Raw genomic sequence first — 15,431 nt, 5'->3', positions numbered from 1 at the left:
CTAACGTGTTTAGGCAGGTGTTTTGTGTGTTACCATATCTTAGGGTCTGCAGTGATGTGACCAGTGTGAGCTATATACACTGGCTGCTGACCCACTGCACTGCCAGAATACGGCCCCTGGGGTCAAAATACAGCCTCTATGGTGAGAATACAATCCCTGGGGTCAGAATACAGCCCCAGGGGTCAGAATACAGCCCCTGTATATCATATTCAGTGTTTATTCTCACGGCTCCAGTCTATGAGGTGGTGTATATTCTTTATTAGACTATGTGAAAACATTCGGTCCCTTGAAGCCTTTGCCTGTTTTAGCATGCAGTTTTCAAAAGCTAAACAGACTCTCTGGGCGAAACACTGATTGTGGAAATTGATATACAAGTCACCTGAATTATATTACAGTAACAGAAATTATTTTCTAAAAAAAAAACAAAAAACAACAAACAAAAAAACAAAACAACAACAACAACAAATAAATCAATTCAAACCAAGTTGTAATGTGGGTGTTTCTATTAAGTTTGTATGCTATTTGCTCATTCTTTATCTTCATTAGCAACCAGAAGGTTTATAAAAGGATTAAAATGTTTTTAAACTGCTGCCCTCTGTTTTCCCTACACACCTTTTTGGTCGAGTCGTTATAATTCTAATCCTCTAAAACGTGAATTGTGTCACGTTTCACACACACCACGGCACCGTAAGGGCCCGCCGCCAGCGCGCGGTTCATCTTTGTGGTCGGGGCCGTGCGCGCCACCCTGCCCCTTTAACACGCGCCGAGAGGCGGAGATCCGCGCGGGGGAGCGAAGTCCGCGCGGGCAAACCGACACTCCAGCGCGCGCACGGCTAGAGAAGCGTCCCGGCAGGCGGCCGGTGGGAGCGAACCCTGCGCCGGACCCGGACCCCCCCCCCACCCCCACCCCCCCCGCTGCGCCGGACCCATCTGCGCAACTCCGCGGGACGCAGAACAAAGACCCCCGCGAGCCGATCGAACGGTAAGGCGTCGCACTGCTCCGGTCTTTCCGCTGCGCGGTGCCGGAGAGTCTGGACGCACGCGCGGGCTTGGTGCGGTTCGAGCGCAAAACGGGCGCCGCGGCTGTAGCGAGCTTTGCGCCCGATCTGCTCGTGCAAAGTCCGCGCCGCTTTAATCTCTCTGATCTCAGACTAACGAGACTTTCAATCGCGGGAGGTCGAGTTCCTGCTGTGGATTACCGACCTCCCCGCGTGGAGCGACGGCGCGTCCTAAATGCGATTTATTTATTCGTCCTTTTTCCGTGAACGCTTTTCCAAGGCGGAGCGACAACCACGAATGCTGCCGTTGTCTCGTTTCTATTTTGATTGTATAATGCGTTTCACATGTAGCTTTGGACTGGTGCGTTGATCCTTTCGGCAAGGTCTGCACTACTAACTCATCAAGAAAAAAGCCAGGCTGGAAAGCTAACTGCTATGTTAATGCATCCTACTTCCCAGAGTAGTGTAAGAGCCAAACCAACACTCTAATTCAATACTGCCTGTCAAATAATGTCACATTTTAAGGGTCACTCTAGGAATTGCATGTACGAACAATAGCACTTTTTTTGTCGTAGACACGCCCCTCATGTTTTACACATGTACACTGTTAGGCTTATGTCAGGAATGCAGAGGTCAGTAGCTGCTGGTAACTGACAGGCTGCTCTCTGTGGTAACTGAGAGACTGATCCCTGTGGTAGCTGACTGGCTGATCCCCGTGGTAAGTACCAGGCTGATCCCCGTGGTAACTGACAGGTTGATCCCCGTGGTAACTGACAAGCTAATCCTTATGGTAACTGACAGGCTGATCCTCATGGTAATTGACAGACTCTAGAGCTTCTAGGCTGTTTTTATAGGGGAACAAGGGAGACTCTTAAACCAGCCAAGCTTCGCACATACCACAGATCTCTATACACAGATCTCTTCACACAGCAGTGGTAATTTTATAGCGTGTCCTCACCCTTGGGATCTTGAACTCCGTTAAACTCTCCTTATATTGTGCAGTCCAGGTTGCTCGGAACGTGACTCTGAGGTTGCAGGTCACGTGACTCACTGCGTCCTGCAGACGTTAGCAGAATGGACCTGAAATAGATAATTTTCCAACATTGATTGATCACAGCATCACAGGAGCCTGAAACACGCTGAACTGAAAACTGAAAAAAATTCTGCAGTACTGAGTGTGACCAGTTGTATTGGGACGACAGCGTCCTTACATTCTGGTCATGTGCTTAACTTCTGGTCCAGTGTGTTGTTAAGCAGGGTGACTGGAGCCTGACTGGAATCTGTTACTGAACCAGTTTAAAGCACAGCAAGAATGTTAACCCTAACCCTAACCTTAACCTAACCCTAACCAAGGATGGTGTTTTGGTGTAGAAATTTGGGGGGGGAGACTGTATTTGATTTTTGTTTTTTCTTATCCAGTGGAAGTTGCAAATTTTCAAGTGTTTATTACACTGATGTTGACTAACTCTAGTACTTATTGTAGAGTGTTTATGACACTGATGTTGACTAACTAGTACTTATTGTAGGGTGTTTACTACACTGATGTTGACTAACTCTAGTACTTATTGTAGAGTGTTTATTACACTGATGTTGACTAACTACTACTTATTGTAGGGTGTTTATTGCACTGATGTTGACTAACTCTAGTACTTATTGTAGGATATTGTTTATGTTGACTAACAAACTCTAGAACTTATTTTTTATTACACTTATTGTTGCCTGCTATAGAGTTTATATGTGTTTTACAATTCTAGGCATCAGCAGTGATCCCTGTAATTGAACTGTGTCTTGAGCAGTATCAATACCTACTGTACTTGCTAGGATGCACTGTATGAGTAGATGACAAAGCACTTTTGTAAGTCGATCTGGATAAGAGCGTCTGCTAAGTGCCAAAAATCGTAAATGTTTTTGAATCACCATTATTTTGCAGTAAGGTGTTTTTTTTCCATTTAGCAGTCTAACTAGTTGAGCTGAAGTTGACAGGTAATCGGTGCTGCTCTTTAATGACATCATCCCCTTTGCGTTCTGCTGTGTCCACCTTTCTCGGTGCACGACAGAGATGGCTTCCATGTCTACCAGTACGACTCTACAGCTTCCAGTGGCTCGCTCTCTCTCTCTCTCTCTCTCTCTCTCTCTCTCTCTCTCTCTCTTTCTCTCTTTCTCTGTCTCTCTCTCTCTCCATCCACTGATTGCCTTCTCTGCTCTCGAGGTGCTCACCGCCCCTATAGTTCTGTCGCATAAGAAACCCAATATCTGTACGATCATATCGTAGTCCATCCAGAACCTCTGGAGCGCGTGCAGCACATGGACTGAAGCATGTTGGTGTGTTTTACATAACTGCATTACCCTGTGAAATGACAGCACTTTGTTCTTGCATCGATGACAGTTTTACACTTGAGTTATTTGTTTTTGTTTCCACACTAAATGGATTTCTGCTTTAAGGCAAACAAAAAGCTTTTCCATGTTGTGAATGTCCCTCTGCTGTATCTCATCACACGGTAAAATCAGCAGGTTTAAGCGTGTTGTGTTGGTTTTGGACTGCAGGATTCATCTGTTCATTCCTCTCTGACCCTCTCCCCACTCAGTTATTTGTTTTGTCTGCACTGAGGTCAGTGTTGAGCTCTAAATGGTGTAAATTGAACTCAGTATTGAGCTCTGATTGGTCTGACCTGAGGACTGTATTGAGCTCTGATTGATCTGAACTGACATCAGTGATTGATCTGAACTAAGGTCAGTATTGAGCTCTACATCTGAACTGAGGTCAGTATTGAGCTCTGAGCTGGGGTCAGTATTGAGCTCTGAATGGTCTGAACTGAGATCAGTATTGAGCTGTGATTTAGTAAGAACTAAAGTTAGTGTTGACCTCTGATTAGTTTGGAACTGAAGTCAGTACTGAGCTCTAAATCTAAATTCAGTTATAATTGCACTGACACCATGACAGTGACAGTAGGGTTGGGTACTGAAATGTATATGATCAGAATCTGCAGGACCAAATCACAATGCAGATTTCAGTGGTGCCACTTAAAGAGAAAGTTCATTTACATGATTTTTGTCTTACCCCTGATGCAGTCGATCGCCAAGGTGTTTTGAGCCTTTAGCAGTGACATATTTATTCACTTTTATACACATAGAGTAATAATGAGTCTGTGAAACCCTTATTGAGACCTGGATATGGTTTGAACATCTTGAGAAAGGTTTATGGGCACCACTATTTGGGTTGGGCTGTTGACTTAGTTAGCAGCTTTTGTCTTAAACTAAAGAGCAAAATTTGGATGTCTTGGCTAATCAACTGTACCAGGTGTAAATGGAAAATTATGAATATCTGAATTTTCACCTAATCCTAACCTTAACCCTAACCCTAACCTTATCCCTAACCCTAACCTTAACCTTAACCCTAACCGCTACCTTAACCTTAACCCTAACCCTAACCCTAACCCTAACCCTAACCCTAACCTTAACACTAACCCTAACCTTAACCCTAATCCTAATCCTAAACGAAGGTTACAGGCAACAGAATATTATTGTCATTGTCAATGTAGCCAAGTACCCGAACCCTAAAACACAGACCCAGTGATGAACACTAACCCTAAAACACAGACCCTGTGATGAACACTAACCCTAAAACATCAACCCTGTGTCTAACCCTAAAACACTGACCCTGTGATGAACACTAACCCTAAAACACCGACCCTGTGATGAACACTAACCCTAAAACACAGACCCTGTGTCTAACCCTAAAACACCGACCTTGTGATGAACACTAACCCTAAAACACAGACCCTGTGATGAACACTAACCCTAAAACATCAACCCTGTGTCTAACCCTAAAACACTGACCCTGTGATGAACACTAACCCTAAAACACCGACCCTGTGATGAACACTAACCCTAAAACACAGACCCTGTGTCTAACCCTAAAACACCGACCTTGTGATGAACACTAACCCTAAAACACTGACCCTGTGATGAACACTAACCCTAAAACACCGACCCTGTGATGAACACTAACCCTAAAACACCAACCCTGTGTCTAACCCTAAAACACTGACCCTGTGATGAACACTAACCCTAAAACATCAACCCTGTGTCTAACCCTAAAACACTGACCCTGTGATGAACACTAACCCTAAAACACCGACCCTGTGATGAACACTAACCCTAAAACACAGACCCTGTGTCTAACCCTAAAACACCGACCTTGTGATGAACACTAACCCTAAAACACCGACCCTGTGATGAACACTAACCCTAAAACACCGACCCTGTGATGAACACTAACCCTAAAACACCAACCCTGTGTCTAACCCTAAAACACAGACCCTGTGATGAACACTAACCCTAAAACATCAACCCTGTGATGAACACTAACCCTAAAACACCAACTCTGTGACAGCAACTGGAAAGAGGCAGCAATAGAATTTGAATTGAATCTCAAACATGCTCATGGACACACCCACACACACACCCACACACACACACACCCACACACAGAAGAAGAGGGCAGGGTTAGAGGGGGTGGAGCTGATCCTTACCCTTTGTTGTTCCACCTCACATCACTCTTCAGCAGAGACGACACCAGTCTGATACTGTGGCACACCTCGTGAGACACGTGTGGTCTACGTTCCTCCCAAATCTACCATAAGCGTAACGTAAACAGCAGACAAATGACCCTGATGGAGCACACATCATAGCAGGGGATTCGACCCACGCGTGTTTGAAAACTCTCAGCACGCAGACTGTGGAACAGGGGGGAAAATATTTCGGATGATGTTTTTTCGAACTTCAAGCAATACAAGGCAAGTCTGACTTTTGCTATCAGTAATCTGACATCAGTTCAATAGTTAAAGAGCTCCTCTTCAGATGAGTGAATTCATTTTTCCAGTGAACGGGCGGGACAGTTTACACTGTCCACACTGAATCAGTATTGTTGTATACAGAATATTTACCCTTAGTACAAGCTGGGAATGGACGCATTGGTGTGACAGGGCCCGAAGTTACCAAACTGCAGTCCGCTGCCAAAAATACACAGGTACTGTTAGAATACACAGTTATGCTGTTAACTAAGAAAGAGGTGTGAGTGTGTCATTCAGGTGTGTCTCAAATTTAATTTGGTTTCACATTTAAAATGAAAAGCTTGTTTTTCATATCATACACACATGCGTCACCAACACCAGGTCAGTTTGTAGAATGGGTGTGTTCCTTGCATTATCTGGATCGATTGTATAACTTCTCTAAACTGTTCATCATTTGAGAAGTCAGTCATCAGATGCAAATCTCAGTGATGGACGATATATGGATTTAACCGGAAGCCTCTGACAGCATGATGATAATTGCACACACAGCGGACACGTGTGTGTATTGAACTAAAGTCCACAGCGTTGCTATTACAGGACATGCAATATCAACATCAGAGTGGAAAATATGCTGCAAACGTCACATCTCAATGAGCACTGCCTTCCGTGTAAAAATGTGAACAGGAATGTGGAGCTTTGCAGCCTAAGGCAGAGGAATGTCACGGTGCCAGTCGGAATGTGCCGTGAATGAGAACTTTATGTCTGCGTAGACACTCTTAAAAGGATGTTGCTTGCAGTTAAAGCGACTGGCGTTCGAAGACACTGAGAAGCAAAATCTGAATCCCGCTCGCCTGTATCGGGCAACTCGCACATTCACACACACACACACACACACACACACACACACACACACACACACACAGACACACACACACACGCACGCATACAGTCCCTGTCCTGAAAGTCGGTGTGCAGTGTGCAGTAAACACTGTCCACAGCTCAGATTCTGCTCAGAGGTCTGGTTTTACCCGAGGCACTAAAACGTCCGCAGATCACTGATTCCTTTTAAGTGCTTCAGTGAAAGACAAACTGGTTTAACTGGAAGAGCAGGAAAATAAAATCATTATTCAAGAACTGCATTCTTTTAATGGAATGTGGATAAAGCCATCATTCTGTGTTTGTGTATGCAGGGAATTACTTGATACCGTATTGTGTGTATTTTGCGGGGATATTGACCACACTGCCATTCCGAGGTCTTTGTCCACGTTGTACCATGCAGACGGTAGTCACTGCCTAGTTACCGTTGTTCAGACTAGATGATGTCACTCTCTTATAGGGTCAAAACATCTCTGTAGAACATTGCTGCTGTTTCTGAAAAGTCACAGTGTTTCCTAACAAAAGGAGAGTGTTCTGGGTCGTGAAGTGGTTTTACAGCCTAATAATCTGCATGTGCTTTGCATGAGAGGGAATGTTGTTGGATCTTGCAAGAGCCTGATTGGAGAGATATGAGTGTGGTGGGGCTTAAACAAGTGGCACTGTGTTATTATGTTAACCCTTTATAGAGTTTCGTTAGAGATCCATAGACAGTATCTCTATCTCTCTCTCACACAAACACACACACACACACACACACATACACACACACAGGGTGTTAAGGTTAAGGTTAGGGTGTTTGTTGATGTTAGGGTTAGGGTGTTTGTTGGTGATAGGGTGTTGGTGTTAGGGTTAGGGTGTTGGTGTTAGGGTTAGGGTGTTTGTTGGTGATAGGGTGTTAGTGTTAGGGTTAGGTTGTTGGTGTTAATTGCTGGTCTGGGTGTATAACCTCATTCATCATCAGGGTGCTATTAAACCTGCCCAAAGGAGAGAAAGCATGAAAAAGATGTGACAGGCAGACAGTAAGGAGAGAGAGAAAAATTCAGACCAACTAGGAAAATGTTTTCAGATTAAAACTTTGTGAGGAGTCGTGAGGAGATGTGAGGAGTTGTGAATGGTGCTTGGGGGGGGGGAGGCCCTGCTCCTCACAGTGAGACTGAGATCCATCGTACACATCAACACGCCCAGTGAGACGGTGTTTAAAAATAATTCACTTCTCTTCACTATCATTGTTGGCGGTGGTAATAGTAGTAGAAGTAGTTGTTGTACTTGAGGCTGGGGTATGTGTTGTCATTGGGTTTAGAAGACCAGGCGTACACTGAACAAACTGCCTGACTACAGACACTTCAGCTGCTTGCCAATCATTTCTTGTTTTAGTGCCAAGGTCTTCTTATGTGCGGCTAAATGAAGACCCAAGCCTGGCAACACACACACACACACACACACACACACACACACACACACATACGTCTTCACTGTCACAGACACTCCAAATGGAGTTCATGTGAAGTTTTTCATCAGTAGAATAACTGTGTGACGGAGTCCAGGCCTCTGACAAAACCTTTGTTTCTCACTGGCAGCAGAGCAGTTCTGGGCCTCAATGGGCTTTTGTAGTGGGAGATGCACATGTCACGAGGGCGACGCGGTGCCTGACGTTCACTCACCCGCATGGCATCGGTTCTGGGTCAGGCCTCTCCTACAGGCTTAGCACAACCTAATGGAGCAACGAACAAGTTGTGGTGTCAGTTTCCACATCCTGTAGCTGTGGTACGGAGTGAGAGGATGGTCCTCTCCAACAAGCCCTTTTAATGTTGACGTTTGTCCATTTTTTTAATATATTTGGGGATCTTTGGGCTATTTGTACATAAGGTCCCCACTGTATATTGAATTATTGCAGCCAAAGACAAATCACCTTTTTTTGCACATTTTGCATCGCCTACAGTTCAACTAGGCTGTGGGTGGAGCAGAGGGTTGGTGAAGTTGAGGGTGGAGCGGAGGGCGGGTTAGGTTGTGGGTGGAGCGGAGGGTTGGTGAGGCTGTGGGTGGAGCAGAGGGCAGGTGAGGCTGTGGGTGGAGCAGAGGGTTGGTGAAGTTGAGGGTGGAGCGGAGGGCGGGTTAGGTTGTGGGTGGAGCGGAGGGTTGGTGAGATTGTGGGTGGAACAAAGGGCAGGTGAGGCTGTGGGTGGGGCAGAGGGTGGGTGAGGCTGTGGGTGGAGCAGAGGGCAGGTGAGGCTGTGGGTGGAGCAGAGGGTTGGTGAAGTTGAGGGTGGAGCGGAGGGCGGGTTACGTTGTGGGTGGAGCGGAGGGTTGGTGAGATTGTGGGTGGAACAAAGGGCAGGTGAGGCTGTGGGTGGAGCAGAGGGTTGGTGAGGCTGTGGGTGGAGCAGAGGGTGGGTGAGGCTGTGAGTGGAGCAGACTGCTGCCGAAGGAGGAATTTATGCAGGAGAAACATCAGGACTGTGACCTCCAGTTACGTAACTTGAAGGGGCAGCAGGATAGAGAGAGAACGTTAACTACTCTTCATGGTTTAGTATATAAGAGTATGAAAGCAGAACTGTCCTCCCTCGTCTAACCTACACAGCTGGAAACACTAGTTACAAGATCCAGGAAAACCCGTGGGAGAGACAGTTGCTCTGTCCATCCCCTTATGGAACACTTTGGAAGGCTCTGGTGTTGTGTGTTTCAGCCTAATTACAGTCTGTCTTGGTTTTTGCTCTGATATTTTCCCTCCTAAAACTCCTAGCAAGCACTTGGAACAGACCAGGCTAGGAATGGATTTGAGTGGAGATTTGCTGGAGACTTGCACAATATTTTTAGCCAGTGACTCATCTGGATTACCCATCCCATACTGTGGTCAATTAATAGCAGTTTCCACATTTTAATTTAAGGCAGATGTCTGCATAGCTGCTCCAAACAGCCCAGTTGAACCTGTCTCAAGCAATTGTGCAAATATAAGGCAAACGGCTTTCTTATTTATGTTCTAAACTGTAGTGAAGTACACCATTTTCCAGAGAAACGAGACTTTATGTGATGCTTGATGAAGGACCTCTGTGCGCAGTGTCCTGTTTCTCTGGAAGAGAGAGAGTGAGCGCGAGTACAGCCTAAAGTAATTTGTATAAAATGGTAATGTTGATGTATTTATGGGTTTTTTTCTTTGCTTGCTTGTTTTTCTACAGGTTCATGTGGAAATGATCAGGACTAACGATGGAAGTTTCGGCCCCGTGGACCCTTTTGTTTCCTGACTCTTGCTTTCTTGATATTCGGATGCTCTGAGAATAGTTTGGATACTGGTGGAACAAGTGGAAATCTGCCATCTTGGCGAACAGAAGGACAGTAGGTTAGGGTCTGGGGTTTGGGTACTGCGCTGACGATCCGTCACCATGCCGATCCTGAAACAGCTTGTGTCGGGTTCGTCGCAGGCTAAGCGGCGTTCCCGGACTGACCTGACAGCCGAGATGATCAGCGCCCCGTTGGGAGACTTCCGGCACACCATGCACGTGGGCCGTGGGGGGGATGCATTCGGAGACACGTCGTTCCTGAGCAGCCGGTGTGCGGAGCCCACACAGGTCCCACAGCTGGAGGAGAGCGGCTCGCCCAAGCAGGGTCTCCTCGCACGCACCTTCCGCGGCAGCAGGCGCTCCCATTCCGCCAGCCGCGCTGGCAGGCCCGATGACTCCAAACCGGCGCCCCCCGGCGGCTCCCCCGGGTACGTGAAGAACACCGTCTCATTGCCGTACCTGATCGACCAGTGCGCCGCTCAAGCCAGAGTAACCGAACTTCATCCCCCCCGGTACGTCTCCTCCAGCCCTGCGAAGAAGCTTCCGGAAGCCAGCGACAAGCCGGCCAACGGGCCGACTATGCCGGCTGTGCGGGACGCGGAGCTGGTTGAGCGGGACTTTGGTGAACTGACTGACCTTCCTGTGATGTCGGCGCCCCCAGGTGGTGTGATGAAGCATGCTGAATCTATGATGTCCTTCCACATTGACTTGGGCCCCTCGATGTTAGGGGACATCCTCAGCATCATGGACAGGAAGGGGGACACAGGCCCGGGCTATGAGGAGGAGCCAGATGCACCTGTGCCCTGGCCCTTCAGTGAGCCAGTGGAGGAGGCGGAGCCTCCGGTGCCCAGGCTAAGACACGCCCCCGCCAGCCCCTACATGCCTGGGTTTCACGGCCGTACAGCACAACCGCATCCGGATAGATGTGTGTTCGGCTCCGGATCTGTGGAGGAGAGTCCACACAAGGTGAACGTGGCGCCCAGAGCCCGGGACGACAGGGACTTCTCCTTCATGGACGAGGATGATGATGAAGATGAGATCAGAGTGTGAAAAGATGTGACTCAGACCTGCTTTAACGGTGGACAAAACAAGTGGAAAGTGGAGGAGAAATGGAGAGAACTGAGGGTCAAGGAGTCAGGAGTCAGGGGTCAGGCCTGAGCTTAGAAAGAGAGACAACATGGAGGAGCAAACATTCACAACACTCTTGTGTGTGTGTGTGTGTGTGAGAAAAGAGAGAGAGAGAGAGAGAGAAAGAAAGAAAAAGAAAGAAAGAAAGAAAGAAAGAGAGAGAGAAGGATTCTATTTGTAATGGAGATAGTGATTAGTTTCAACTGAGTTGTGAATCACACACACACACACACACACACACACACACACAGCTGTTTTCCCTGAACACATGCCGCCACAGTGTCTGTTGAATATCTCCCGAATTCTTCCTTGAGTCGAGAGTTTCCTGCCTTCGACAGGCTGTTTCTGTTCGCCTGCTTTACGACATGCTGGCCCTCCCTATTCACTCTATTCAACACACAAACGTCAAACGATGTCGTTCGCATTAGCCAGTCACGTTAGGGTCTGGGGGCACTCTTTCACTCACGCCGAGTGGCTCATTACAGATGCAGGTACAATTTACTGAGGGGTAAGAGAAGAACATTAATGAGAAATGGGGACTAATAGCAATAATGACACCATATTGTTTAGAATTGGTAGAAGCCACAAACCTGGCTCTCTGCTGCCCCCTGGTGTGGCTTTACAGTGCTGCAGATATGAGGAAGGGTCAGTCAGAGTTAGTCCAGTACTCTACAGTCAGCATGTTAGATTCTCCTGGTGTTATGTTCTTTGTTATTTAAGCATTAAGGTCTAAAGCTTTATTCTTTGTGTTATGGTAATTCATGCTTTTTTAAGTATAAAACAATTTAGCTTAATGAACAGAGCAGAGCACTCTACCCTTGGGCTGTCTTCTCAATAGATTATAATGTTCGAAAGAAAATCTCTCTCTGATTCCGTCATTTGACTTTCATTGTCACACTGGGAACCCAAAGAGTTCATGATGCACTCTGGGAAATGGGAGTTTTCTGTGGCACATAGTCTTACCATGCTTATATGTGAAGGAATTTAAGTTAGGGAGGCTGCAAGAACTTCCTGTTAAACATGAACTGCATTCAGTTACTAACCATGTGAGGTTTAAAGTTTGTTTTGAAGGGTCATTACTTCTGATTATGGTGTTTGGTTTGGCAAAAGGTTACTAAGCTCAGTTCTGTCATCTACTGCCCAACACCACTATCCAGCTGGACTAGCGGACTACAGAAGGACATACATGAACCTGTATCAACACTGCCACCTCACGGGTCTGCCACACACCCTGAAGAGATGAGCGCCTCCTCATTCCAACTCTAACCTTTGGACCTTCAGTATACAGTGTAACCTTGATATTCATAGGGCTTAAGGGCACAAAACCCCTGCAAATAACTCTTGGTCCCCCTAAACTTTATTACTAATACCTTCAATCATATTGGCACACAGAACAATTAACAGTACAGTAAAACACTACACAGTATTGTACAGTAACACACTACACTACACCGTACTATAGAGTAAAACACTCCACAGTACTGTACAGTAAAACACTACACTACAGTATTGTACAGTAAAATACTACAGTATTGTACAGTAAAATACTACACAGTACTGTACAGTAAAACACACCCCACAGTAATGTATGTTTTACAAATGTATTACAGCACAGTAACATTGCAGGCTAACAGTCACAGAGACGCACGTGTGGTATGTGATGTGATGCAATCCGTATATCTGAAATGGGAATTTTCACAGTACACCACAAATCTCCAAAAACCCATTTAATTATTGTTGGCGAACCCACATATAATTTAATCTATGAATAAAACCTGCAAACATGAGATTGTAAATTCTTCAATACTGTCATCTTCTCTCCCGTATTTCTCGTTAAATCGCTCCGCGAGGCTTTGGCAGGAGTCTCACTTTTTGCCTGATGTTTCATACAGGACAAGCACAGTATACTTGTGTCTCCAGCAGGGTGCATCTGGCTGCTGAACTGGTGGAATCAGGAAGGAAAGTTCATATGAAGACCACGCGGTGGTGAAGTGAAGGTCTCACAAGAGTAGTCGCCGTGTGTTATTCCCTCAGTCTTACCCTGCTGTCCAGTTTGGACAGGTATTTCCTCAGCGTGTTTGGGCAGAAAAGCAGAACTCTTAAAAGCAAATTTTTTCCACACATCCTCAGGGGTGGCCATCGCGAATCTTAATCTCTTATGTTTAGTTATTATTGTATAGTGCTACAGATATTTTTTGTATAATGATTATAGTAAGCAAGTAAAACTGGGTTACACCCTGGACAAAACTGATCTGCTAATGGGATTTAACAGTAATTACCTATTCATAGTGCATAATTATCAGGACTAGTGTAAGAAACAGCTGGGTTGAAACACCGGTCTCTTTGTTTTGTGATCTTTCTTTTGTTTTCTCACTTGTTCTATATGATTATAATACACACTGACATCCGTGAATAATGGCTATATTTTTAAATAAAAACGCTGACGGACTTTTCCTAAGCAGGTGTGCTTTTATTTTTGAATGTCTTGCTGTTACCATGGTTTCATAAACTGCATGCACATCTGCTGATTTACCCTCAAAGGAAGATTTTCCTTTGCAGACACTTTGCATTACTCTGTCAGAGCATAAGAAATACAACGGTGAGAAAGAGTATTTGTCACCCACAGCATATCACCCACAGCATATGACCAACTCACCCTGCTGTAGCGTGGAGGGTGAGTCTAGTTCCCAGGGCGTATCCCACTCACCCTGCTGTAGCGTGGAGGGTGAGTCTAGTTCCCAGGGCGTATCCCACTCACACTGCTGTAGCGTGGAGGGTGAGTCTAGTTCCCAGGGCGTATCCCACTCACCCTGCTGTAGCGTGGAGGGTGAGTCTAGTTCCCAGGGCGTATCCCACTCACCCTGCTGTAGCGTGGAGGGTGAGTCTAGTTCCCAGGGCGTATCCCACTCACCCTGCTGTAGCGTGGAGGGTGAGTCTAGTTCCGAGGACGTATCCCACTCACCCTGCTGTAGCGTGGAGGGTGAGTCTAGTTCCCAGGGCGTATCCCACTCACCCTGCTGTAGCGTGGAGGGTGAGTCTAGTTCCCAGGGCGTATCCCACTCACCCTGCTGTAGCGTGGAGGGTGAGTCTAGTTCCCAGGACGTATCCCATTCACCCTGCTGTAGCGTGGAGGGTGAGTCTAGTTCCCAGGGCGTATCCCACTCACCCTGCTGTAGCGTGGAGGGTGAGTCTAGTTCCCAGGGCGTATCCCACTCACCCTGCTGTAGCGTGGAGGGTGAGTCTAGTTCCCAGGGCGTATCCCACTCACCCTGCTGTAGTTCTCTATTTCGCTTCCTGTCCATGTTCTTGCCTGGCTACTGAAATCTGAAGAAAAACCCCAGAAATGCATTAATATATAGCTATGTATGAGTTGTTTTAGAATATTCATTATGGCAAGAATACAGATTTAAAATATTTGGTATATAGCATTATACCACGTTTGCTGTCAGCAGTAGGGTCTTGGGTTCATGTCCTTTTCTGGGTGGAGTTTTCATGTTCTGCTCATGTCTGTTGTCTGAAAACATGCAGGTTAGGTCAAACTGGCTACCCTAAATATACTGTCCTGGTGTGAGTGTGTATTTGCATGCACAGTCATGACTACCCTAATAAAATTTGTCCTGGTGTTAGTGTATGCCTCTATGCCCACTGGGTGCTCTGTCCTGGTGTGTTTGTGTGTGTGTTGATGAATGGTGCTGTGTGTTATTCACCCTCCCCTCCCCCAGGTGGTCTCTGGTTTAGAGTACACTGTGTGCAATTGGCTGCCGTTTCTCACCGGAGTGTAATTGGATGGGTTCTGAGAAAGGTGCTATATATCATTCATTCATTCATTCATTCATTCATTCATTCATTCAAGTTTGCAAGTTTCTTAGGCAGAATATGCCCATTTCATTGTGTTCATGCATTCAGCGCCAACAGATCAAATATCCGAGTATATAGAGTATTTGTTCAGGATATGTAGAGCTGTGAGATATATAGAGTGTTTATTCAGGATATGTAGAGCTGTGAGATATAGAGAGTATTTGTTCAGGATATGTAGAGCTGTGAGATATAGAGAGTGTTTGTTCAGGATATGTAGAGCTGTGAGATATAGAGAGTGTTTGTTCAGGATATGTAGAGCTGTGAGATATAGAGAGTATTTGTTCAGGATATGTAGAGCTGTGAGATATAGAGAGTGTTTGTTCAGGATATGTAGAGCTGTGAAATATAGAGTGTTTGTTCAGGATATGTAGAGCTGTGTGATATATAGAGAGTGTTTGTTCAGGATATGTAAAGCTGTGAAATATAGAGTGTTTGTTCAGGATATGTAGAGCTGTGAGATATAGAGTATTTGTTCAGGATATGTAGAGCTGTGAGATATAGAG

At 46.0% G+C, this 15,431-nt stretch overlaps 1 protein-coding gene across 4 annotated transcripts; it reads left to right on the top strand.

Annotated features, from left to right (window-relative positions):
* Positions 1 to 901: 901 nt before the first annotated feature.
* Positions 902 to 13,528, top strand: cdc42ep4b (CDC42 effector protein (Rho GTPase binding) 4b). 4 transcript variants are annotated; one of them, XM_035533702.1, is made up of 3 exons: positions 902 to 982; positions 9,841 to 9,997; positions 10,084 to 13,528. In XM_035533702.1, the coding sequence occupies exon 3, from the start codon at positions 10,120 to 10,122 to the stop codon at positions 10,990 to 10,992; it is 873 nt and encodes a 290-aa protein (XP_035389595.1). In that variant the 5' UTR covers positions 902 to 982; positions 9,841 to 9,997; positions 10,084 to 10,119; the 3' UTR covers positions 10,993 to 13,528. The 4 variants fall into 4 exon arrangements, with proteins under 4 accessions (XP_035389595.1, XP_035389592.1, XP_035389593.1 ...); XM_035533699.1 differs by having other exon boundaries at positions 9,841 to 13,528; XM_035533700.1 differs by lacking the exon at positions 902 to 982 and adding an exon at positions 1,187 to 1,716 and having other exon boundaries at positions 9,841 to 13,528.
* Positions 13,529 to 15,431: the final 1,903 nt, after the last annotated feature.

Source organism: Electrophorus electricus, chromosome 14, assembly GCF_013358815.1.
Source record: "Electrophorus electricus isolate fEleEle1 chromosome 14, fEleEle1.pri, whole genome shotgun sequence".
NCBI classification, from domain to species: domain Eukaryota; kingdom Metazoa; phylum Chordata; class Actinopteri; order Gymnotiformes; family Gymnotidae; genus Electrophorus; species Electrophorus electricus.
This window is presented reverse-complemented; position numbering and strand designations above follow the sequence as displayed.

Coding starts and splice junctions, on each gene's coding strand:
- cdc42ep4b (XM_035533699.1), top strand. CDS start 10,045: ATGCCGATCCTGAAACAGCTTGTGTCGGGTTCGTCGCAGGCTAAGCGG.